Source organism: Oncorhynchus mykiss, chromosome 16 (assembly GCF_013265735.2).
Source record: "Oncorhynchus mykiss isolate Arlee chromosome 16, USDA_OmykA_1.1, whole genome shotgun sequence".
In the NCBI taxonomy this organism is placed as follows: Eukaryota; Metazoa; Chordata; class Actinopteri; order Salmoniformes; family Salmonidae; genus Oncorhynchus; species Oncorhynchus mykiss.
The window spans coordinates 22,707,428-22,733,808 of record NC_048580.1 but is presented as its reverse complement, the minus strand read 5'-3'; the positions used below and the strand labels follow the sequence as shown (position 1 = coordinate 22,733,808).

Genomic DNA, 26,381 nt, shown 5'->3' with positions numbered 1-26,381 from the left:
TCTCTAATTTTGGTGGTGCAATAACCCTGTTTCAGTCCCTCAAGGAAGTCCAGTGTTTGCAGTTGAGTTGGTTCTGCGTGCGTCAGAATCGTATGTCCAATTCACAGGAATGTGTCTATATTATAGTTTTCCAGTTAAAATGCTTCCTTTTTCTCAGATGAGGCACTGCCTGAAGGAGAGGAGGGTAAGATACGTTTCGTTGGACTGTCTAAACTAGCAGAAGATGCCTTTGTACTGTATGACTGAGAACACAACCTATGTGTCAACTGTCAACAGCAGACCTGGGTCAAATACATGTACAGTTGAAGTCAGAAGTTTACATACACCTTAGCCAAAGACATTTAAACTCAGTTTTTCACAATTCCTGACATTTAATCCTAGTAAAAAATTCCCTGTTTTAGGTCAGTTAGGATCACCACTTTATTTTAAGAACGTGAAATGTCAGAATAATAGGAGAGAGAATGATTTGTTTCAGCTTTAATTTCTTTCATCACATTCCCAGTGGGTAAGAAGTTGACAAACACTCAATTATTATTTGGTAGCATTGCCTTTAAATTGTTTAACTTGGGTCAAACGTTTTGGGTAGCCTTCCACAAGCTTCCCACAATAAGTTGGGTGAATTTTGGCCCATTCCTCCCGACAGAGCTGATGTAACTGAGTCAGGTTTGTAGACCTCTTTGCTCCCACACACTTTTTCAGTTCTGCCCACAAATTTTCTATAGGATTGAGGTCAGGGCTTTGTGATGGCCACTCCAATACCTTGACTTTGTTGTCCTTTGGAAGTATGCTTGGGGTCATTGTCCATTTGGAAGACCCATTTGCGACCAAGCTTTAACTTCCTGACTGATGTCTTGAGATGTTGCTTTAATATATCCACATAATTTTCCCTACCTCATGATGCCATCTATCTTGTGAAGTGCACCAGTCCCTCCTGCAGCAAAGCACCCCCCACAACATGATGCTGCCACCCCCGTGCTTCACGGTTGGGATGGTGTTCTTCGGCTTGCAAGCCTCCCCATTTTCCTCCAAACATAACGATGGTCATTATGGCCAAACAGTTCTATTTTTGTTTCATCAGACCAGAGGACATTTCTCCAAAAAGTACGATCTTTGTCCCCATGTGCAGTTGCAAACAGTAGTCTGGCTTTTTTATGGTGGTTTTTGAGCAGTGGCTCCTCCCTTGCTGAGCGGCCTTTCAGGTTATGTCGATATAGGACTCTTTTTACTGTGGATGTAGATACTTTTGTTCTGGGATTGATTTGCACTTTTTGCACCAAGGTACATTCATCTCTAGGAGACAGAACGCGTCTCCTTCCTGAGCGGTATGATGGCAGCATGGTCCCAATGTGTTCATATTTGTGTTCTACTGTTTATACAGATGAACGTGGTACCTTCAGGTGTTAGGAAACCTCCAATTGACTCAAATTATGTCAATTAGCCTATCAGAAGCTTCTAAATCCATGACGTCATTTTCTGGAATTTTCCAAGCTGTTTAAAGGCACAGTCAACTTAGCATATGTAAACTTCTGGCCCTCTGGAATTGTGATACAGTGAATTATAAGTTAAATAATATGTCTGTAAACATTTTTTGGAAGAATGACTTGTGTCATGTGTAACAGTTTAACTTTAGTCCGTCCCCTCGCCGGGCTCGAACCAGGGACCCTCTGCACACAGACAACAGTCACCCACGAAGCATCGTTACCCATCGCTCCACAAAAGCCGCAGGGAACAACTACTTCAGGTCTCAGAGCGAGTGACATCGGTTACACATGCACAAATTAGATGTCCTAACCAACTTGCCAAAACTATAGTTTGTTAACAATAAATTTGTGGAGTGGTTGAAAAACAAGTTTTAATGACTCCAACCTAAGTGTATGTAAACTTCTGACTTCAACTGTCAGTCAAACATTGTTCTGCGCTTGGTTTAGCTTGCCCAGTACAATTAAACTAATGAAAAAGCTGCAAAACTGCTAACTATAATAGCCCACCTCAAATGCTGTCAAGTATTTGACCTATGTATTTGACTCATGTATTTGAACCTAGTCTGGTCTATTTAAGCAAGACCCGGGAGGGTGTGGTACATTGTGAATATACCACGGCTAAGGGTTGTACTTAGTCACGAAAGTGACAAATATGTAATTTTGCTGAACTATCGCTTCAAAATTACATGTTTATATATTTGTTTCCTTACTTTAAAAGCAGTCTATGGACAAGGAGAGACTGCAAATAAGGAAATAAATATATGCATATGTAAATATATAAAGTACATTCCTTTAATGGGGATAGCAGAAGAAACAATGATGTACTTGTATATTTTGTGTAATATATGAATGTTTGGATGTACAGTATGTGGAATTTTATACCATGCACAACATGTATGGGCCTGTACGTGTTGATTGCCTGAGTAATGCCGTACAATGTATGTGTGTATGTATGTGGAGTTAATTGTAGTTATTTTAATATATTCTATAATGGTTTTGTTTGGTCTTGGACATGGCGACACCATATTATTGTCTTTGATGGTGCATGATTGCAGCGAAATTATTGTTTATAATGAAATTGTCTGGTTACTGTACTTGAAAGTGAAAAGTAAACACAGTACTTTGTATTTCCAGGAAAGGGAGAATGAAAATGTTGTCATTTTCTTCTCTTTCCCAAGGAATTATGACCAATGTTCATTATAAGAGGCAAAAGCTTTTTTAATATTGTATAATTCAATTTTTGGAAATACTTACTTTATACAGTTTATGTACTGGAAATATTTATTTGGAAATGCAGTACCAGACAAAAGTTTGGACACACCTACATGTACTCATTCATGGGTTTTTCTTTCTTTTTTTCTATTTTCTACATTGTAGAATAATAGTGAAGACATCAAAACTATGCAATAACACATATGGAATCATGTAGTAACCAAAACAGTGTTAAAAAAATCTAAATATATGTTATATTTTTTATTCTTCAAAGTAGCCAGCCTTTGCCTTGATGATAGCTATGCGCACTCTTGGTATTCTCTCAACCAGCTTCACCGCGAATGCTTTTCCGGGAATGAAGTTCCCACGTATTCTGAGAACTTGTTTGCTGCTTTTCCTTCACTCTGCAGTCCAACTCATCCCAAACCATCTCAATTGGGTTGAGGTCGGGTGATTGTGGAGGCCAGGTCATCTGATGCAGCACTCCATCACTCTCCTCTTTGGCCAAGTAGCCCTTACACAGCCTGGAGGTGTGTTGGGCCATTGTCCTGTTGAAAAACAAATGATAGTCCCACTAAGCACAAACCAGATGGGGTGGCGTATCGTTGCAGAATACTGTGGTAACCATGCTGGTTAAGTGTGCCTTGATTTCTAAATGTGTCTGTTACTTAATCTCTGTGAAGCATTTACTTGGGCTGCGATTTCTGAGGCTGGTAACTCTAATGAAATTATCCTCTGCAGCAGAGGTAACTCTGGGTCTTCCTGTCCTGTGGTGGTCCTCATGAGAGCCAGTTTCATCATAGCGTGTGATGGTTTTTGCGACTGCACTTGAAAACTGACCTTCATGTCTTAAAGTAATGATGGACTGTCGTTTCTCTTTTCTTATTTGAGCTGTTCTTGCCATAATATGGACTAGGTCTTTTACCAAATTGGGCTATTGTCTGTATAGCACCCCTACCTTGTCACAACACAACTGATTGGTTCAAACGCATTAAGAAGGAAAGAAATTCCACAAATGAACTTTTATCATGGCACACCAGTTACTTGAAATGCTTTCCAGATGACTACCTCATGAAGCTGGTTTAGAGAATGCCAATAGTGTGCAAAGCTTGTCATCAAGGCAAATGGTGGCTACTTTGAAGAATCTCAAATATAAAATATAATTTGAATTGTTTTAACACTTTTTTGGTTACTAAATGATTCCATATGTGTTATTTCATAGTTTTGATGCCTTCACTATTATTCTACCTCCTAAAAAAAAAGTCTAAATAAAGAAAAACCCTGGAATGAGTAGATGTGTCCAAACTTTTGACTGATACTGTATATATTTGGAATATAGCTGCGAGCAGCAATGAACAGGTGTTCACGGGATGAAAGAAAGGACACAAAATCAGTTTCGATAACAAAGCAAGCACTATCATGTAGGAGCTAATGTTTAGCTAACCTTTAGGTGTAGTCAGTGAAAGCATTACCATGTTTATCTCTCAATACCACAAGGAATTATTCAAATGATTACTTAATGTGTTGAGTTGATGTACCAATTCTGGGGTCAATTGGTTTATGTTAAGATTTGTTAAATATTTTTAGCGTTAGCGTATTGGTATATTGCAGTCATCTTTGAATTCTGGGACTTTAGTTTGTCAATCTGATTGTGTAAATTGTTGAAATCTCAGTCGGTACTCTCCACATTAGCATTCCAAAATAGTTCAATACACTCTCACAGCTGCAATACGCAGACTGGAAGAGGCAGGACTTCCTGTTTAAAACTTTCCCTCATAAAATATCCACTTTTCACTATGTTCTGACCACATAATGTGGAGTGTATTTACAGTGGTTTAAATGGACATTTTATGTCAATAACTTAGCCGTCTTTTGAACAAACGTAAGTTTAGACATGTACTATGTCCCTACATTCCACATTTGCTGTGATTTGGTCCTGGTTCATGAGAAGAAGATTCTTTAAAGTATTTGGTAGCATATTCTTATATTGGCTAATATGCACCTACTGGTAAAGTGTAGATGCATCATTGAATGAATGCATCAACGTTATTTTCTCAAACTCTTTAGGGACTATTATAATGAGTTCAAAGACCACATTTTGAGTGAATCTCACTTAGTCCATGAATATTTTGGGGGGGGATTGTTTTAAACATTAGTGTTGCGTCGTCCAAAAAGTGAATTGTTAATAGTTTCCTTATTTTTTTAAAGATATTAATGCCAAACGTAACATGTTCCATCATAGTAATGTATTTGATGACCCTAAACGTTTCAAGTAGATAGGCCATTGTGCAGTGGATATACAAGGAATTTAAATGGACACCAATCCCTTATTTTTTCTCAAACTAAATTAAGATATGTACCATGGGCCTACATACAGAATTTGGTGTTAGTTGTTTAGTTTTTTTTAAAGCGTTTCAAACATTTTCAAGATGGAGGAAAATCTGTCCTGACGGATCTTATGGGTCCTTGAGCCAAATTTGTTTAGCATGAGGAAAGAAGCCTACATACAAAGTTTCACGTTTCTAGGTCAAACAGGGCGACATATTTGAGGATTTAAGTGAGACTGCTGAAAACGGCGCCCCTATTGGTCAATCAGTGACATTCTATTTGACCAAGTTACTCATTGCCTCTAGTTCCTGTGTTCCAAAAGAGTCTATGCAGTCTATGCTTGAGGTATTTGACCATGTCAAGGAAGAACATTTAATCCAGCTTCACTGTGAACCCCTAAATGTATATTTGGAAAGACATATTGATGATTTAATCATTACATTATGTGTAATTATCAGAGGCACCTGCTGAGGCAGCTCCAGCCCCAAGTGAAAATGTAAATGTGGAAGGTGGTTTACATTATCTGTCTTCTCTGTATATTCTTTGACGTTAAGTCACCTATTTGAGAGGTGAGAGGTCTTGGAGAGGTCCTGAACCAGTTCCCGACTGACATTTTGGTGTACAAAGCGCTGTGTCAACGCCGTAGTGTCCCGTGCCTTATTGTGCCAGAAAATCCCATTTGTCTGTTCTCCGCTACCACTCTCTGAGCGGAGCTGCATTAAAATGTCAGGTTCCAGACCCCACATTTGTATAGGGAGTGACACGTCACATTTTCTGGCCTACCCGGACAAATAATCGATTTGCTCTCCTTCTGAGCAACGGAGCCCACCCAGCCTGGGAGACGGAATAATGAAAGGGGACAGTCAAGCGAACCCAAATAGTGGTTTCATCTCACTGTGGTGTTCCCAGACGGATTTAGAGCTCTCAACATGAACAATACTAAATCATTTCATAGAATCCTAGAACAAGACCACATACTCTTGGCCACAGACAGATTCCTTCACTTCTGCTTAAAGCCGACGTTGTAACGGCGTCTCTGCGCTGCTCAATGGACGTTTCCCGAAAAAAGTATCTGTGGTCAGTTATGAAATTGTGTCAATATTGTACTGTAACTGATGATAATATTTATTTTTTTGCCGTTATAATACAGGTGAAATATTACACTAAGTCGTTTATAATTTGATTTGTTACTATATTTAGAAAGCATTTCAGTCATTTCAAGCAATATTGCCTCACTTTTGTTGAATGGAATAAACAATATATTATTTTCATAGTATTTAGCTACAGTATCTACTTGAGCTTGTGTCCTCAATTGTGAGTACAATTTATAATGATTTAAATCTAAAACTATGCAACATTAGCAGTTCTTGTTTGTGGCCATCTCAGGAAAAATAATTATGTTTGGCTATGTTTTTTTTAGGCGTAAATCTACATTTTGGACCTATCATTCAAGCAGGCACCGGAAGAGTGTTTATAATCTTCTGATACCAAAACTGTATTGATTCATAAACGTCTAATGCCTCAATGTAATGTAAAGCTATGGCCATGAGTATCAAGTTGCATCCTGTCTATTTGGCCTACTTACCAATGGCTGTAAAGAAAACCGGACACAAGGCTGTACTACTGTAGTCAAACATGTGTTTTTCAACACAACTTTTTAAGGGGTTATCTGGTAATACTTTTTAAGCATTTATTCATTCTTATGCTTTACAAATGAACACTAAATGTTATACACGCTTATGAATTATAATTCTTATAAATGTTTATACATGTTTACAATGAACCGGTGTTGTAGTAGCTTCCCCGCGACTACATATTGATTGTATTTTTTACTCGGCTTTGACTCGGACAATAAGGAGTCGTCATGTCTTCCCGAGAACAGCCGAGACCAGCAATTTAAACAAATCACTGTTAGCTCCCATTTATCATTATTAACAGCTCCCAAGGGGACACCAGGGAAGTTGTAACATATTTTGTATTTCTAGACCTGTTTGGGGTCTGTGAGAAGGTTTTGTGCATGTATGTTTTTTTTTTTTTTTTACATAATAGTATAGTTTAACAGTGTGTTTGTTATAAGCTGGGTGGTTCGAGCCCTGAATGCTGATTGGCTAAAAGCTGTGGTATATCAGGCCATGTACCACGGGAATGACAAAACATATTTTTACTGCTCTAATTACATGAGTAACCAGTTTATAATAGAAATATGGCACCTCAGGGGTTTGTGGTATATAGCCAATATACCACGGCTAAGGGCTGTATCCAGGCACTCCGTGTTTTGTTGTGCGTAAGAACAGCTCTTAGCCGTGACATATTGCCCATCTACCACACCCCCTCGGCCTTATTACTTAAATATAAACCATGTTTGAATCGTGGATGCTGATTGGCTAAAACGGACTATGTACCATGGGTATGACACAAAATACTTGAATACTGCTTTATTGAAGTTTCACTATGCATACCAAGGCAAATGATATCAGAAAAGCAATAAGGCTTGTATTAACACATTTCCCCTTGCTTCTAGCCTAGCAGTTGATCTGCAACAATGGGGGTTTGTATAAACCTTGCTGTCTGTTTCACCGAACTCAGCAATGCCATGTAGAAATGCAATCTCCCCCTGTATCCTACGATAGAGAGTGAATGATGTCCTGACGAAACAGCAACTTTTTACGACCAGACCCAGGCGAAATAACGCATCAGCATCATTATAATGGACAAACAAAAAGTGAAGCTGCTTTTTGCTGTCATTTCGGCTGCAGAGGCTAACTAGCAAGTCGATGGCTAGCTAGCAAGTGACGAGAAGGTTAGCCCACAGATGAAAGGTTAGCCTGCCTGCACAGCAACAATGATTTGATTGCAACCAGATTTTCATCCCACATTTTCATCCCTCCGGTGGAAGGGTGAAATAGTATGAATTTACCTTTCCAAAATCAAGTTTGTAATGAAAATATGTTAGTTATTGTTTTAATATGTTGGTAGCAATAAGGCACCTCTGGGTTTTGTGGTATATGGCCAATACACCATGGCTAAGGGTTGTGTCCAGGCACTCCGCTTTGTACTGTGCCTAAGAGCAATCCTTAGCAGTGGTTCTGTATATTGGCCATACACCACACCCTTTGGACCTTATTGCTTAAGGATAAACAGATATCACCATATGCCTTGCTCACATCGATATCCAATGATATCGGTATCATACTGAATTATCGATATTGGTGCCCACCACTATAGAATCATAGATCTTGATGACAAACATCTTGACGACTTCAGCGAATAGCATTCTAATTCTGGAAGTTGTGAAATGGTGAATCTGTTAATAGTAATACATCAACACTGTTTTACTTTATTACTTACTTACTTAATTTAGAGACCCTAGCAGAACCAGCAAGATGAGAAGTCAAACGGTACCAGAAACGTTTCCTCCGTTGTCTGTTATGGCCGAAAGACCGTGGTCCAGTCCAGTATCTTGATTTTATGACTTGATTTTCACAATTGTTTCAGTGCTATTGATTATTCTGGTAACATTTCTGCACAGTTAATATGGGTTTACAGTATTATGCGCTTTCTGGATGTGTGTATGTATGTGGATGTGTGTGTGTTACAAGATGTATCCAAACAAGGGATTGGCGCTCATCCAAAAAATGTGTGTTATGATTGTTCAAAACATGCATATGTTACGAAAAAAAGGTGTGAGACCAGGTTGTTTCCTTGTGCTTGCTTCCTTGTGTGTCTATGTACATGTGTGTGTTTGTGTTTCAAGAGGTATCCAAACGACTCATAAGTGCTCATCAAAACCTCGCTTTGTTATGATTGTTAAAATGTGTACACTACCTGTCAAAAGTTTTACAACACCTACTAATTCAAGGGTTTTTCTTTGTGTGTACAATTTTCTACGTTGTAGAGTAATAGTGAAGACATCAAAACTATGAAATAACACATATGGAGTCATGTAGTAACCAAAAGGCGTTAAATTTGACCTGCTCTTGCCATAATATGGACTTGGTCTTTTACTAAATAGGGCTATCGTCTGTATACCCCCCCCCCCCCCCCCCTCACACACACACACACACACCTTGTCACAACACAACTGATTGGCTCAAACACATTAAGAAGGAAAGAAATTGAAACCTGTTAATTGAAAAGCATTCCAGGCGACCATCTCATGAAGCTGGTTGAGAGAATGCCAAGAGTGTGGAAAGCTGTCATCAAGGCAAAGGATGGCTACTTTGAAGAATCTTAAATATAAAATACATTTTGATTTGTTTAACACTTTTTTGGTTACTACATGATTCCACATGTGTTATTTCATAGTTTTGATGTCTTCACTATTATTCTACAATGTAGAAAATAGTAAAAATAAAGAAAAACCCTTGAATGGGTAGGTGTTCTAAAACTTATGACTGATAGTAGCATCTTAATGCGTTCTCTACAGCAGGAAGATAATCCTGCAGCAACAGGAAATGTGAATTATTATGAGGATTATACTAAATTGACATTTGTATAGGGGTTGATACAGTTTTCGTTAGGGCAAATAAATTCTGATATTTCAGTGGAAATTGCAAACTACGGAAGCCTTTTTAAAACTCAAATGCACTACAAGTATGCATTTCCTGCTGTGCAGGAGCAGGACAATTCTCAGCAACAAAAGAGTGATCAAGTTAAGATCCTACATCTGTGAGTGCGTGTGTGTTTGGGTGCGTTAATGTGTGTGTGTTTGGAAGTGTGTTCTCATCTCTACCCTCACACCCCTCAGGGGTCCATCAGTCGCAGGAGATTACAGGACTGTTTCTTCTGCACCCTGAGACTACGGTTGCCATAACAGGTTATACAAACTACACTGGCAGTTGACTAATACTAGCTACATCCTAGCATGCAAATATCAATTTGTCTTACTACTTTGAATTCACGTAGGGTATTGTTAAACTGAGTAGTTATTTGCTGTATATAAATACTACAGTAGGCCTAATTCTGTCATGTACTTTACCAAACTGTTGACCTGAAGTTTACACAATTCAGCTGTACTGTAGGAACTTTGGTATAGGAACACATACAAATAGAAAATTGCCAAATTCTATTCCTTTACTGGCTTTCTGAGTGTTGATTGTGAATGGCAGGTACGGACATTGTGTTTACTGCCAAAGTGGACTCTACTACACTATCAAGGAAACCAACCATTAAATGGCTGAAGGGGAAGTGGCTGGACCTGGGCAGCAAAGCAGGAAAACACATGCAGTTCAAAGAGACTTTTGACAGAGCCACAAAGGTACGTCTATGGAAGTGGGTGGGGTTGGCTGGATGAGTGGAGGACAGAAGTGAGGGAATGTTCTATGCATCACCAATCCTCCCCCACTCTCTCTCTCTCTCTCACTCTCTCACACTCTCTCTCACTCTCTCTCTCTCTCTCTCTCTCTCTCTCTCTCTCTCTCTCTCTCTCTCTCTCACACTCTCTCTCACTCTCTCACACTCTCTCTCACTCTCTCACACTCTCTCACACTCTCTCTCTCACTCTCTCTCTCTCACTCTCTCGCACTCTCTCTCACTCTCTCTCACACTCTCTCTCTCTCACTCTCTCACACTCTCTCTCTCACACACACACACACACACACACTCACACACTTAAATGTTCTACTTCACTTAGATCTACACCTGGGACATGAAGATAATCAAGGTGGTCCCTGGTGACGCTGGGGCCTACAGGTGTGAGGTCACCTCCAAAGACAAGTGCGACAGCAGCGCTTTTGACATCTCCGTGGAGGGTGAGTGGGACATTTTGGGAACACTGACCACTGTCCCCTTAAGGCAGTGGTTCTCAAACCTCTCCTCGGGGACCCCCAATATATTTTGTATCCCTGAACTACCATCACATCTGATTCATCTATAAAGGCTTGATGATGAGTTGAGTCATTAAGTGTGCTACCTTTGAAATGGATGAAATACATGGAGCGACTGGGGGTTTTCGGGAAGAGGTTTGAGAACCACTGCCTCAAGGGACCCAATGAATGCACAATCAAAGGTTCTTAACATAAGATAGGGGGTATTACAAGTGTGGCAGGTAGCCTAGCCGTTAATAGCGTTGGGCAAGTAACCGAAAGGTTGCTGCTTCGAAACGTCAAACCGAATAGGTGAAAAATCTGTCGTTGAGCGCGGCATTTAACCCTAATTGCTCCTGTAAGTCGCTCTGAATAAGGGCGTCTGCTGAATGACTAAAATGTAAATGTGTAATCAGTTTAGGTGCACGCAACTGTGACCCATATGTGTTCTTTATGCAATCCCTCTTCTTCCAGCTGTGCATACTGAGGAGGAACATGATATTATGGCCGCATTCAAAAGAACGTAAGCATTTTGTATTCATGTTTGAGCTTATTAGTATTTCTTGGTGTGTGCGTGCACACCTGTGTACGTGTATGATTGAGCGCTATCCGTAATGTGTTTGACTGCATTTCAGCAAGATATAATGTCCATTGCTTAATCTAGAATGACAGTATACATTTTGTGCACTGTCTTTCTCTAATTAGGGATGCTGGAGAGGATGAAGGCAGTTTGGATTTCAGTGCTTTGCTGAAAGCTACCAAGAAGTGAGCACTGTTTACATTGTGTGCCATATGTAGGGATCACATAAAGTACAAGGGATCAGGGATCACCGACCACATTCCAGGGATCAGGGATCACCGACCACATTCCAGCGACCAGGAATCACCGACCACATTCCAGAGATCAAAAATGCATAAATGATTACATTATTATTGTTTTTAGCTGTATCATTTTTTAATGCTACATCCATTTGCAGTGTACAGTACATTCCTTCATGTAGCCTATCCTTTAGATTACGAGTACAAAGTTGATTGGATAGTATGATAGAACGTGCTGGAACGAGTCATTCACTTGAAACTGAGAGTGGACTGACCATTGATTTGCTAGATTTTTGTATCGTTGACTAGGTAACCTCTCCCTTTGTCCTCTCTCTTCATCTCGGGGCCCTCTTTCTTTCTTCCTTCCCTGCCTCCTCCTTCTGTCTTTCACCCACAGGAAGAAGAAGCCAGTCGTAGACGAGGAGAAGGCAGACGTGTGGGAAATCCTGAAGAACGCTCAACCCAGCGAGTATGAGAAGATTGCTTTTGAGTACGGCATCACAGACCTGAGGGGTCTGCTCAAGCGTCTGAAGAAGATGAAGACGGTTGAACCCAAGCACAGCGACGGTAAGATGGAGAGGGGAAATATTATTACATTTGTCTTTACTTTCTTATGATTACCAAAACAAAAAGCTTCTCCAAGTTATTAAACAAACGGTAGTACCTTGCCAATCTTACAACAACTGTACCCAATGTCATGCTCTCTGTTTCGCCCTGCAGCTTTCCTAAAGAGAATGGAGTCTGCCTACTCTGTGGATAAGGGCAAGAAAATCGTACTGCAGGTGGAAGTGGTTGACCCAAATGCCCAGGTCAAATGGTTGAAGAACGGTCAGGAGATAAAACCATCAGCCAAGTACGCACACAGATTAAACACACAAATACAGACACACGCACCATCAAACACACACACATCCTAGAAGAGGCTACTGGGAGGCTGAGGCTCGTTGAGGGCCATTATGGTTAGAACATATCAGGACTGAGGGCCGAACCCCAACTTGAGAAATGACGGCGTAGCTGGATCCTTTGCAGAAATGACTGATGTCAATAAGCGAATCACGTGCATCTCCTTGTTAGGATATGGCCATGACTTACTGACATAATACCAGCAAGGGGAAGCGAAAGAAGTGCAAAGGCTATTCATGGAAATGGCCACTAACGGAGATTTACAAAATAGATTCAAAAAAAGTCCACTTACGTGAGGAGGCTATGTGACTGTTTCCTAGTAACGAGTTAACGTGACTTAACGCAAAACACAAAAAAGCAAACTCACCAGGTTGTTTGTTTACTTTCCTCTTGGCATATTCAGTCAACAAGATATTTGAAAATACGTTTTTTTATCATGTAAGCCTTCCATTGAACAATCTCCATCAAAAGGCAATGTATGCCTATCTATTTTTGTCTTCTCTCTGGAATGCATTGGTAGAGTAGAGTCCTCTCTCTCTGTAGCAATGCCAGATATGTGATTAATGGCACAGTTGGCCCTATCTGATTTACCGCAAGCTAAGATGGTGTTCTCCGCGTCTCCTAGACTTGACCCGGCAGCGCTGGAAAATAGCTCTCTAAAATTATCTCTCCGCAACTCCATCATTCTAAATTGCGCTGCCATCAACACATTTTATTTCTAGGAAGCCATAATCAGCTTCTCGGTGGCCAACAAATCACGTTGACAGGTCATATCATTCCCTGCGCATAAACTCCTCATGTTTTTTTTTTTTAAATCAGAAAATTTTTGCTACAATTTTTGAAGCCCCCCATCTTAGCAGTGTAGAGATTTTTTTTTTCATTTTTAAGCCACTTTCCTGCAATTCTACACATTTCTCAATGGAGCTGAGAGAAAAATGCTGCAGTTTTAAAGTTAATTTCCTGAAATTCTATGCATTTTGCCATGGCTAATGCTGTGTTCTTTTGCTCAAACATAATAACAAAATCAATACGGCTGAAAACTTTTTTTTTTTTTTACATACTTTGTATCTGATTAGTCGTTTAAGTTCACACTAAAAAACTGTTTGGACTTAAGCAGCCCGAAAAACCACTTGGGCTGCCTGCCAAAGTGTCATCTATTCAGAAAAATCCTTGCTCATGTACAAAGTCAGGTCTGAATCATTATCATGGACAAGGCTTAATTTAATGGCCATATTTGTAATGGCCATACTGTACTTCACCTCTGATTACTTAGTACTCTTAGCTAACTCTTAACTTAATACTCTTCTATTCTTTCTTTTTAAAACTTTTTTTTTTTTTTTTGTCTAGCCCCAGTATGAGATTTGTTGCGGCAACAACTTTAGAAGACTAAAATAACCCATGCGTTAGTTCTTCTAAACAAATGACAGGTCAATCACTTTCAGAAAACTGTAGATTGCCATTTTATTCAAGTTGACATGCTGCTCATACAAGTCTTATAAACGGGCTTTCGGAGAATGTTAAACGACATTCATTTACAATGCTGTCTCTGTCCATCCATTTGTCCGTGTGTCCATTTGTCTATCTGTGCACCAGGTACATCATAGAATCAATTGGCAACATCAGGACGCTCACCATCAACAAGTGTAGCCTGGCTGACGACGCTGCCTACGAGTGTGTGATTGGGGAAGAGAAGTCCTTCACAGAGGTGTTTGTCAAAGGTACGCCTTCTTCTCACTCGTCTACACTCTTAGAAAAAAAAACTACTATCTAGAACCTAAAAAGGTTCTTCGACTGTCCCCGTAGGAGAACCCTTTGAAGAACACTTTTTGGCTCCAGGTTGAATACTTTTGGTTCAAGGTAGAACCCTTTTGGGTTCCATGTAAAACCCTTCCCACAGAGGCTTGAACATGGAACCCAAAATGGTTCTACCTGAAACCAAAAAGGGTTCTTCAAAGGGTTCTCCTATGGGGGCCGCCGAAGAACCCTTTTGGAAGCCCTTTTTTTCTAAGAGTGTGGAGTTGGGATGCCATGTATCATAAAGTGTACCTTTATTGTAGTGTTACCCCATGCATACTTTATTTAACGAGATGACTCCCATTTACATAGTAATACTTTATTTAACGAGATGACTCTCATTTACATAGTAATACTTTATTTAACGAGATGACTCCCATTTACATAGTAATACTTTATTTAACGAGATGACTCCCATTTACATAGTAATACTTTATTTAACGAGATGACTCTCATTTACATAGTAATACTTTATTTAACGAGATGACTCCCATTTACATAGTAATACTTTATTTAACGAGATGACTCTCATTTACATAGTAATACTTTATTTAACGAGATGACTCTCATTTACATAGTAATACTTTATTTAACGAGATGACTCTCATTTACATAGTAATACTTTATTTAACGAGATGACTCCCATTTACATAGTAATACTTTATTTAACGAGATGACTCTCATTTACATAGTAATACTTTATTTAACGAGATGACTCCCATTTACATAGTAATACTTTATTTAACGAGATGACTCTCATTTACATAGTAATACTTTATTTAACGAGATGACTCCCATTTACATAGTAATACTTTATTTAACGAGATGACTCTCATTTACATAGTAATACTTTATTTAACGAGATGACTCTCATTTACATAGTAATACTTTATTTAACGAGATGACTCTCATTTACATAGTAATACTTTATTTAACGAGATGACTCTCATTTACATAGTAATACTTTATTTAACGAGATGACTCTCATTTACATAGTAATACTTTATTTAACGAGATGACTCCCATTTACATAGTAATACTTTTTTTTTTTGCAATTCAACTTTGACCATCAGAATCATCCAAGTATCCATATAACGACAATAATCATCAAACAAAAAAAAAGATTTTGAATAATGTAAAAAAATATATATATTACAAAAAATATTTGCAGTTGTGTACGCTCACTGTCACACATTTTTCACAAAACGACTTTGCCCCCTGAGGGCCACCGTGTAGCCAATGTACCAAGTAATAAACACAATGCTTTTTACACTGCACTTACAATAATGTCCCAGTGTTTAGGTAACATGAAAATGGTGTCTTCTTGCTGTCGTCCTCTCCAGAGCCCCCGGTCACCATCACCAAGCTGCTGGATGACTACCACGTGGTGGTGGGAGAGAGGGTGGAGTTTGAGGTGGAGGTGTCTGTGGAGGGAGCACACGTTAACTGGTCAGTAAAACCTTCCAGTAAATGCGTTATTTGACAGTCCCCTTTAATCCGGTATCTTTATGGTATTTTACACGGCGTTAACTAAGAAACTGTGTAGTAAAAAAATTGATGCTTTATAGTACTGACCTCAAAGTTTTAAAAAAAGAAGGAAAGTAAAGTTCAGCTTGGAAGGCCTGAACCATTTTTATGTTCCTGGTGTCTGCACAATTCACTCAGGTGTTTCCGTGTCACCTACTCTCACTCCTCAGGATGTTTGAGGACCAAGAACTCTCCAGGGACTCCCATAAGTACCGCTTTAAGAAGGACGGGTTGAAGCACATGCTCATCATCCAAGAGGCTTCGCTGGATGACATTGGGATGTACTGGTGCTTCACCAACGGCGGGCGAACCAAAGGAGAGCTGGAAGTTGAAGGTACCATTCTTTGTTCTAGGGAAAAGATGAGACATATTTTCCAGTCTTCGCGGTGATTCAAATTCAGTTCTATATCCGCGGTGGATTTTTGTTGTAGTGCTGTGGACAAACACTTGTAGGTATGCTAGTTTGGGTATCCTCTCACTTCTCCCTTTCCCTCTCTCCCTGTCTCTCTCTCCGCATTCTCTTTCGTTCCTCTCGCTTTCCTCTCTATCCCTGTCTCTCTCACTCTGCCCTCTCCCTATTGCTCCCCCCCCCTCCAGAGAAAGAACTGGAGGTGTTGCAGAACATCGCTGACCTGACGGTGAAGGCCGAGGACCAGGCCATGTTCAAGTGTGAGGTGTCTGATGAGAAGGTGACAGGGAAATGGCTCAAAGATGGCGTGGAGGTGGTGCCCAGCAGTCACATCAAGCTGACCCACATCGGAAGGTACGGGCCCATGTTACGTGTCAAGTGACTTTAGATCGTAATTATGTTTTTGTATCAACTTCTGATTATGTTTTGCCTACAGTGTGTTATGGTCGTATGTAACCACATGGACTGTCTGTCTTTTATTTTCAGTATGTATTGTATTCTAGAATGACGAGGAGCTGTGACTGTGTAATTCTCTATTGAACTAGAATGTGGCAATTCATGAACAACTTCCTCATCCTCAATGTGTTTTAGAATCCATCGGCTTACCATAGACGACGTCAAGCCCGAGGACGCTGGAGACTATACGTTTATCCCAGATGGATATGCCCTCTCACTGTCCGCCAAACTCAACTTCCTGGGTAAGAGAAAGAGAGAGAAAAGATGAGAAAAATATCTATATATTTTTTTAAATGACAAATTCACCAACTTTGGATACATTTACATCATGCCTATACATACTGTTTAAATGGAAATAAAGTCCCTTAACATCAGTTCAAGTCACATATGAATAAATCCATTTTGTCTTCCTTTCAACAGAAATTAAGATCGACTATGTCCCCCGCCAAGGTAGGTTTTCTAAATTACTGCTACAAAACATAATGCCATAAGTATTGATTCACATCAATATATGCAATATATCAATGTACAGTGCATTCGGAAGGTATTCAGACCCCATGACTTTTTACATTTTTTTTTTACATTACAGCCTTATTCTAAAATTGATTAAAAAAATAAATTCTGCATCAATCTACACAAAATACCCCATAATGACAAAGCAAAAACATGCTTTTAAAAATTTTTGCAAATGTATTAAAAATACAAAACTGAAATATGATATTTACATAAGTATTCAGACCCTTTACTCAGGACTTTGTTGAAGCACCTTTGTCAGAGATTACAGCCTCGAGTCTTCTTGGGTACGACACTACAAGCTTGGAACACCTGTATTTGGGGAGTTCCTCCCATTCTTCTTTGCAGATCCTCTCAAGCTTGGTTTACTCAGGTTGGATGGGGAGCGTCGCTGCACAGCTATTGTTTAGGTCTCTCCAAAGATGTTCGATCAGGTTCAAGTCTGGGCTCTGGCTGGACCACTCAAGGACATTCAGAGACTTGCCCGAAGCCACTCCGTTGTCTTGGCTGTCTGCTTAGGGTCGTTGTCCTGTTGGAAGGTGAACCTTCGCCCCAGTCTGAGGTCCTGAGCGCTCTGGAGCAGGTTTTCATCAAGGATCTCTCTGTACTTTGCTCTATTCATCTTTCCCTCGATCCTGACTATTCTCCCAGTCCCTGCTGCTGAAAAACATCCCCACAGCATGATGCTGCCACCACCAGGCGTCAGCGTAGGGATGGTGCCAGGTTTCCTCCAGACGTGACGCTTGGCATTCAGTCCAAATAGTTCAATCTTGGTTTTATCAGACCATATAATCTTGTTTCTCATGGTCTGAGAGTCTTTAGGTGCCTTTTGGCAATTTCCAATCAGGCTTTAATGTGTCTTTTACTGAGGAATGGCTTCCAACCAGCTACTCAACCATAAAGGTCTGATTGGTAGAGTGCTGCAGACATGGTTGCCCTTCTGGAAGGTTCTCCCATCTCCACGGAGGAACTCTGGAGCTCTGTCCTGTTCTTGGCCACTTCCCTGACCAAGGCCCTTCTCCCTCGACTGCTCAGTTTGGTCGAGCGGACAGTTCTAAGACGTGTCTTGGTGGTTCCAAACTTCTTCCATTAAAAAATTATGGAGACCACTGTGTTCTTGGGGACCTTCAATGTTGCAGAAATGTTTTTGTGCCCTTCCCCAGATCTGTTCTTTGACACAATCCTGTCTCGAAATGTGGTAAAAGTCAAGGGGTCTGAATACTTTCCGAATGCACTGTGTATATGTATGCACGTATGTACGTATGTGTGTGTGTGTGTGTACATTAATTATCAATATACTGTAGATATAATAATCTAACATGTACATTTACATTCACACCGTTATTTGCCTTCTGTATAAAGACCCACCCAAGATCCATCTAGACACCACCGGCAACATGGTTTCCCAGAACACCATCATTGTGGTGGCTGGCAACAAGCTGCGCCTGGACGTGGAGATCTCTGGAGAGCCTCCTCCCACTGTCGTCTGGGCAAAGGGAGACACGGTAGGCACTTCCTAAAGTAATTCATATAAATATGTGTGGAAGTTAGTTGCTAATTCTTTAACTCAAATGTTGTCTTGAGTGTTTCCAGTATGGTTTACATGTATATACAGATATGATATACCTTTAATACATTTACATGTTCTTGAAACCAAACACACCTTATTTTCAGGCTAACATACTTTTGCTCGTGGGGCGTGTTTTGATTTCTCGTCTCTTAGGCAATCACAGCTGTGGAGGGGCGTGTGAGGACAGAGAACCGGAAGGACCTGAGCTGCTTCGTCATAGAGGGGGCAGAGAGAGAGGATGAGGGCAACTACTCCATCATTGTCACCAACCCTGCCGGAGAGGACAAGGCTCATCTGTTGGTCAAGATTGTTGATGTGCCTGACTGCCCTGAGAATGTAAAGTGTACCTCGGTGGGAGAAGACTGTGCCACCATGGTCTGGGAGCCACCCAAGTTCGACGGAGGCGCACCAGTCACAGGTTTTTAAATACTGAAATACTTTCATGTTAAAAACATGAGTAAACCCTTTTAGTAACAGAACAATGTGGTAGGTGGATGGATGGATGGATGGATTGGTGGATGGATGGATGAATGGATGGGTCACTCATTCTCTTCCTCTCTCTCTCGTTCAGGCTATCTCATGGAGAGGAAGAAGAAGGGCTCCACCAGGTGGACGAAGCTCAACTTTGACGTGTACGAGGGGGTGACGTACGAAGCCAAGAGGATGATTGAGGGCGTGCTCTACGAGATGAGAGTGTACGCCGTCAACGGCATCGGCATGTCCCAGCCCAGCCTCAATTCCAAACCCTTCATGCCCATCGGTGGGTGGAGTCTCAAACAGATCTCATAATCCCCCCCCCCCCCCCATCACTTTTGGTTGTCTCTCGCGTCTTTCTGGATTGCTCAGTATTGTCAACCCTCACTTTCAGTAGTTTTGTCTCCCTCACTGCCTCTGTCTGTTGTGTCTTCTTTCTTTTTCACCCTCTTTTTTTCTCTCTCTCTCTCTCTCTCTCTCTCTCTCTCTCTCTCTCTCTCTCTCTCTCTCTCTCTCTCTCTCTCTCTCTCTCTCTCTCTCTCTCTCTCTCTCTCTCTCTCTCTCTCTCTCTCTCTCTCTCTCTCTCTCTCTCTCTCTCTCTCTCTCTCTCTCTCTCTCTCTCTCTCTCTCTGTCTCGTACCTCCCTCCGCATCTTTTGTCTCCTTCTCTTCCCACCACAGCTGCAACCAGTGAGCCTCTGGGCCTCAAGGTGCATGATGTCACAGACACCACATGCACCCTGAAGTGGCTGGCTCCTGAGAAGATCGGTGCCGGAGGCCTGGACGGATACGTTATTGAGTACTGCAAGGAGGGAGGTGAGGGTGTGAGACAAAATAAGTCCGTTATCCCTTTTAAATGGGAATTTCATTAGCCCTAGCTGTGTCTAAACACAGATTTGTGTCAGTTCAACAATGGCATGAAATGAATGTTGTCCAAAAACAGTAATTTGTTGTGTATTACAAGTTGTGGTAACATAGCTACCCAAACGGCCAGTTTCCTACGCCCTGTGTCAAACGCCATAGTCTATCATTGTCAAACTTTATATATCTTTGTCAAATCTAATTTATCACTGTCAAACCTCATTCATCACTGTCAAACCCCATTCATAACTGTCGTACCTCGTTCAAGGTCAAACCTCATTTATCACACTGTCAAAACCTATTTATCTCAGCTATACTGTACCTCATTTATCACTGCCAAATCTCATTTATCATGGTAAAACCTACTATGTCATTGTAAAACCTAATTTATCATGGGCAAACCTTACGTATAACACAGTCAAAACTCATTTATCGCTTCCTCCTCAGTCTGTTTCCCTTTCTTTTGGTCCTAGACACGGAGTGGGTGGTAGCGAACACTGAGCTGGTGGAGAGACAGACTTACACGGTCCGCAACCTCCCCACCGCGGAGAAGATCAATTTCAGAGTGGTGGCCGTGAACATTGCTGGACGCAGCCCCCCTACCGGCCTGACCCAGCCCGTCACTATCCGCGAGATCGTGGGTGAGTTCTCTGTCGCCCGTAGGAATAGGACTGTGTGTCCTGCTGAACAGGGCCCTGTTGTATTGTATTGGGTTCATTTCAACTTCAATCTGGAGTGGATGACGTAAACCACAACCCCCCCCCCCCTCTCTCTCCCCATCTCTCTCTCTCTCTCTCTCTCTCTCTCTCTCTCTCTCCCCATCTCTCTCTCTCTCTCTCAATTAAATTCACTGTATTGGCATGATGTAACAATGTACATATTGCCAAAGTTTATTTTGGATATGAGAATGAGAATCAAAATTGTCAATGGGACAACAGTAACAACAATAACCAAGGGTCAAAATAACCATACATTCAACAATAACAATAAGCATACAGTAGAGTACATGTGCAGGTTGATTGGTCTGTCAGACACTGTCCCTCAACTTATGGCAGGCAGCAATGTAGTGCGCTGGACGGGTAGCCTATCCTCATCAGAGAGGTCTTTGAAACCTTGAATAAGGGTTTCAAATTTGGGTTTCAAATACGGGTTTCAAATTTGTGTTTGTGTTTCCCAATAAGCAATATAGTTTTGTTTTGACTGTGTTGTAATTTGGTTTATCCTGATTGATGGGATGTTCTGGTCCTGAGGCTTCAGTGTGTTAGTAGAACAGGTTTGTGAACTCAGCCCCAGGACCAGCTGGATGAGGGGACTCTTTTCGTTGCTCAGCTCTTGGCATTGCAGGGCTTGGTAGTGATATGAGAGGGGGTCAATGTATTTTAGATGTTTGAGTTTTTATTATTAGTGGATAATGGCCTAATTCTGCCCTGCATGCATTGTTTCTCTCTCTCTCCCCATCTCACACTCTCTCTCTCTCCCCATCTCTCTCTCTCTCTCCCCATCTCTCTCTCTCTCCCCATCTCTCTCTCTCCCCATCTCACGCTCTCTCTCTCTCCCCATCTCTCTCTCTCTCCCCATCTCTCTCTCTCTCTCTCTCTCGCTCTCTCTCTCTCACTCCCCATCTATCTCTCTCTCTCTCTCTCTCTCTCTCTCCCCATCTCTCTCTCACTCCCCATCTATCTCTCTCTCTGTCTCTCTCCATTAGAACTGCCCAAGATCCGCCTCCCTCGCTACTTGAGACAGAAGTACATTAGAAGAGTGGGCGACAAAATCAACCTGACCATCCCCTTCCAGGTCAGTTGTTCAAAGTTACCCATTAAACCAAGGTTTGTATATTTTTCTATTTTCACCGATTTTATTTGAACAAAAGTCACATTTTCTGTTTGTTTATTTAACCTTTATTGAACTAGGCAAGTCAGTTAAGAACAAATTATTATTTACAATGACGGCCTACATATGACGTATGATCCAAGGCTATCTTGAATGCTGTGACTTCTACAGAATCACTCTATTTGGGACAAGCTTGAACAGCTTATCAGGTGCCCATTATCTAGTGAAGTTGGTTTACCAGGTACCACTGCAGTTAGTCATTGACAGCTATTGTTTTGTCCTTCATTTGTTTCTATTCTGAACAAAGTATTACCTCGTGTCTAATAGGGTAAGCCACGTCCCAAAGTGCAATGGTACAAGGATGGGGAGGAGCTTGACAGTCGAGTTGCCAGCGTACGCAATTCCGAAGTGGACTCTATCCTGTTCATCCGCTCGGCTGAGAGATCCCACTCTGGGAAGTACGAGTTGGTCCTGCAGATTGAGAACATGGAGGCCAGGGCTATTCTGGAAATCAGGATCGTAGGTAAGAGATGAAAGACAACTGTAGACATAAGTGTCCTCCCTTCTTCCATCCGTTTAATGGCTAATGAACACAACCCAGGATCATAAGTGAAGTGGCTAAGTCATTTAGCATCGCTACTGCCTTCCCGAGAACTGAAGTAGCTACTGTTGTCCCCCAGAACCAGAAATGGCTTGGCTTTTTGCGTTGTTGTGTCGCGGGTTCGAATCTACGAAGTCGACAGTATACTGGCTCTAGGCCGCTGTAATGTCTTACTGTGGTAAATATCGTGCCATTTTTTCATCCTAAACGTTAAAAAAATATATATATATAATATATATATATTTTTGTCCAATCAGAGACACCCGGGCCTCCCGAGGTAGTGAAGGTCACAGATGTTTGGGGCTTCAACGCTGCGCTGGAGTGGAAGCCACCAAAGGACGACGGCAACTGTGAGATCACCGGTTACACAATACAGAAGGCGGACAAGAAGACAAATGTGAGAGAGGAGGGCATAGGGACAAAGGGATCAAATACTCCATCCCCCAGCATGCAAAGCAAAGCTATGTGCTACTGTATAGGATTGTGAATTTGTGGCATGGGGAATGGGAATAAAAAAGCAACTAGAACCAAATCAAATTATTTAGTAATGGACACCGTGGAATTCTTAAAGTAACTCGAAACACCAGATCACTACAACTGACCACTCTCCTCATTACCCTCTCTTTCTCCCCACCACCCACTCCCCCCCCCCCCCACTCCTCTCTCTCCCCCCCTCCCCCCCCCCCCCCCCCACCCTCTCTCTCTCATTCTCTCCCCCCACCCCTCTCTATCTTTCTCTCTCTAGGAATGGTTCACTATCTACGAGCACAACAGGAGGACAAACTGCACAGCCTCAGACCTGATCATGGGAAATGAGTACATGTTCCGCGTCTACAGCGAGAACCTCGTTGGAAAGAGTGAGGATTTCTGCCTCAGCAAGGACACAGCCATCATACCTAAGATAGGTGGGTATGTCTGTGTGTATGCGCGCGTGTGTGTGCTGTGCATACTTACATACCTTATGTCAACAAGGCCTATAGTATCTTCAATGCCTACAGTATTTTAACAGAGACATCCATTACAGTATTAATTCATTACCACTCCGTATTAATTCACTGTATAATAACCTCCCTTTCCTTCAGGATTGGAGTACAACCCACCTCCATTCAAGGAGAAGGATATGCAAAGCGCCCCCAAGTTCATACAGCCCCTGCTTGACAGGTCTGTGGTGGCAGGCTACACTACCGCCATCAGCTGTGCTGTCAGGGGCTTCCCCAAGGTATGTCTTTTGGGACAAGCTGTCCGAATACTCTTACTGTAGGTGCAGGGGAAGGGGAAATTGTTGCTTTGTAGAAGAACCTTTGGCAGCGATTACAGCCTCAAGTCTTCTTGGGTGTGACGCTACAAGCTTGGAACACCTGTATTTGGGGAGTTTCTCCCATTCCTCTCTGCTGATCCTCTCAAGCGCTGTCAGGTTGGATGGGGAGCGTCGCTACACAGCTATTTTCAGGTCTCTCCAGAGATGTTTGATCAGGTTCAAGTCCAGGCTCTGGCTGGGCCACTCTAGGACATTCAGAGACTTGTCTTAAAGCCACTCCTGCATTGTCTTGGCTGTGTGCTTAGGGTCATTGTCCTGTTGGAAGGTGAACCTTCGCCCCAATCTGAGGCCCTGAGTGCGCTGGAGCAAGTTTTCATCAAAGATCTCTTTGTTCATATTTCCCTCTCTGTTCATACTCTCCCTGCCACTGAAAAACATCCCCACAGCATGATGCTGCCACCACCATGCTTCAGCGTAGGGATGATGCCAGGTTTCCTCCAGACATGATGCTTGGCATTCAGGCCAAAAAGTTTAATATTGGTTTCATCAGACCAGAGAAACTTGTTTCTCATGGTCTGAGAGTCCTTTAGGTGACTTTTGGCAAACTCCAAGAGGGCTTTCATGAGCCTTTTAATGAGGAGTGGCTTCCGTCTGGCCACTCTACCATAAAGGCCTGATTTGTGGAGTGCTGCAAAAATGGTTGTCATTCTGGAAGGTTCTCCCATCTCCACAGAGGAACTCTGGTGCTCTTTCAGAGTGACCATTGGGTTCTTGGTCACCTCCCTGACCAAGTCCCTTCTCACCGATTGCTCAGTTTGGCCGGGCGGGCAGCTCCAGGAAGTGTCTTGGTGGTTCCAAACTTCTTCCATTTAAGAATGATGGAGGCCACTGTGTTCTTAGGGACCTTCAATGCTGCAGAATTTTTTTCATACCCTTCCCCAGATCTGTACCTCGAAACAATCCTGTCTCGGAGCTCTAAGATATTTCTGTTTTTGCAAAAAATTCTGAAAACCTGTGTTCGCTTTGTCATTATGGGGTATGGCGTGTAGATTGATGAGGAACACACATTTTTTCCAATCCATTTTCGAATAAGGCTGTAACGTAACAAAATGTGGAAAAAGGGAAAGGGTCTGAATACTTTCCGACTGCACTGTACATACCTACGCATTTCTAGACATTTACAAGCATTTCAAATGGCTTACTCATGACAGTTTTTAGAAGGTGTTACCATATTTTTGTTAAGTCCTTCCCCTTGATTTGTGTTACATTGAAGGCCATTAAGGTCGCATACTTGTCATGAAGCCACTGACACAATTCTCTCTTTCGCTCCCACTTAGCCTAAGATCAGGTGGTTGAGGAATAAGATTCCCTTGGACGAGAACCCTCGGTTCCTGATGCAGAACAACCAGGGGGTTTTGACCCTGAACATCCGCAAGCCCAGTCAGTATGACGGGGGCAAGTTCACCTGCAAGGCTATCAACCCTCTGGGGGAGGACGTCGTGGAGTGCACCCTGCTCGTACGAGGTATGGATGGAGAGGGACAGGGGGGAAGGGAGGTGGAGGGAGAGTGGTGGGTGGAGTACAGGGATGGGGAAACGGATTGAGGGAGAAAAAAAAGATGGCGATGTGAGGTAGAGAGAGAGAGAGGGGTTGTGAGGGGGGCGGGATTGGAGAGAGATAAGGCGGAGTGCAAGCTAAAGATAGGAAGTGTGGGGCGAGGGAGGGCGGAGGGAAGGAGAGGGATGGTGGGCGTAGGGTGGGAGAAAGGGATGAGAGAGAGGGAGTGCCAGGTGGAGATATGAGGTACGGAGAGAGGTGCCGGGGGAAGGAGGGAAGGATAGAAAAAAGGAATGGATGAAAGGAGAGAGAGAAAGTGGAGTGCAAGCTGGAGATACAAAGTATGGAGAGAGGGAGGGATTGAGAGGAGGGGTATGGAGGAAAGGATTGGGAGAGCGAAACAGGGAGAGGGGAAAGATATATTCAATATCTTTCCAAAATCGTAGAATGATAGTCATTGTAATGGAAACACCATGGGTTAAAAAATGCAACTTTTTGTTATATGATTGATGGATTGATTAAATGTAGGTTTTATGGTGTACATTACCTCAAGTATATTGACCATGCAGATTGAACAGCACCTGAATGTTCGTTTTCAACCACTGTCATTTTCTCATCTTCTCATAGCTCTCAAGGACAAGGAGGATGGAGATGAGAAATGAGCTGCAGAATGTTCACAAAACATTCACAATGTTTCAGTAGGTTTTGAAGCATGCGTTGAAATAAAAAATACTTGAAGTTTTGGCTGTTTTGGCTGTCTTTATTTCCTCTTGAGCATATTTTGTATTTTCGTGGAACTAGAGTAGTACATAGAAAATACATAAAATCCGAATATTCAGCACGCTTGTTTCACTACAGTTGCAGATTTGGGCAAGTCTCTAAAAGCTTTCCACACCTGGACTTTCCACACCTTTTCAAAATGCTTCAAACGCTATCAAATTGGGTTGTTGATCATTGCTAGACAACCATTTTCAGGTCTCGCCAC

General features: G+C 41.8%; 1 protein-coding gene across 4 annotated transcripts in view; it reads left to right on the top strand.

Moving 5' to 3' along the window:
- The window catches only part of LOC110491645 (myosin-binding protein C, fast-type), a 52,199-nt gene extending 26,061 nt beyond the window's left edge, over window positions 1-26,138 (top strand). For 2 of the 4 annotated variants that reach the window (XM_036946515.1, XM_036946514.1), the window contains 26 exons: window positions 158-184; window positions 9,769-9,837; window positions 10,130-10,278; window positions 10,654-10,771; window positions 11,300-11,348; window positions 11,531-11,590; window positions 12,042-12,211; window positions 12,365-12,497; window positions 14,141-14,265; window positions 15,685-15,790; window positions 16,039-16,202; window positions 16,466-16,631; window positions 16,869-16,975; window positions 17,154-17,183; window positions 18,609-18,751; window positions 18,970-19,234; window positions 19,388-19,576; window positions 19,971-20,105; window positions 20,624-20,791; window positions 21,856-21,944; window positions 22,308-22,503; window positions 22,839-22,978; window positions 23,327-23,486; window positions 23,664-23,800; window positions 25,177-25,363; window positions 26,024-26,138. In XM_036946515.1, the coding sequence (XP_036802410.1) occupies window positions 158-184; window positions 9,769-9,837; window positions 10,130-10,278; window positions 10,654-10,771; window positions 11,300-11,348; window positions 11,531-11,590; window positions 12,042-12,211; window positions 12,365-12,497; window positions 14,141-14,265; window positions 15,685-15,790; window positions 16,039-16,202; window positions 16,466-16,631; window positions 16,869-16,975; window positions 17,154-17,183; window positions 18,609-18,751; window positions 18,970-19,234; window positions 19,388-19,576; window positions 19,971-20,105; window positions 20,624-20,791; window positions 21,856-21,944; window positions 22,308-22,503; window positions 22,839-22,978; window positions 23,327-23,486; window positions 23,664-23,800; window positions 25,177-25,363; window positions 26,024-26,058 (3,317 nt within the window). In that variant the 3' untranslated portion in view covers window positions 26,059-26,138. The remainder of the gene's footprint in view (window positions 1-157; window positions 185-9,768; window positions 9,838-10,129; window positions 10,279-10,653; window positions 10,772-11,299; window positions 11,349-11,530; window positions 11,591-12,041; window positions 12,212-12,364; window positions 12,498-14,140; window positions 14,266-15,684; window positions 15,791-16,038; window positions 16,203-16,465; window positions 16,632-16,868; window positions 16,976-17,153; window positions 17,184-18,608; window positions 18,752-18,969; window positions 19,235-19,387; window positions 19,577-19,970; window positions 20,106-20,623; window positions 20,792-21,855; window positions 21,945-22,307; window positions 22,504-22,838; window positions 22,979-23,326; window positions 23,487-23,663; window positions 23,801-25,176; window positions 25,364-26,023) is intronic. The other 2 variants (XM_036946517.1, XM_036946516.1) reach the window with 1 other exon arrangement.
- The last annotated feature ends 243 nt before the right edge of the window (window positions 26,139-26,381 follow it).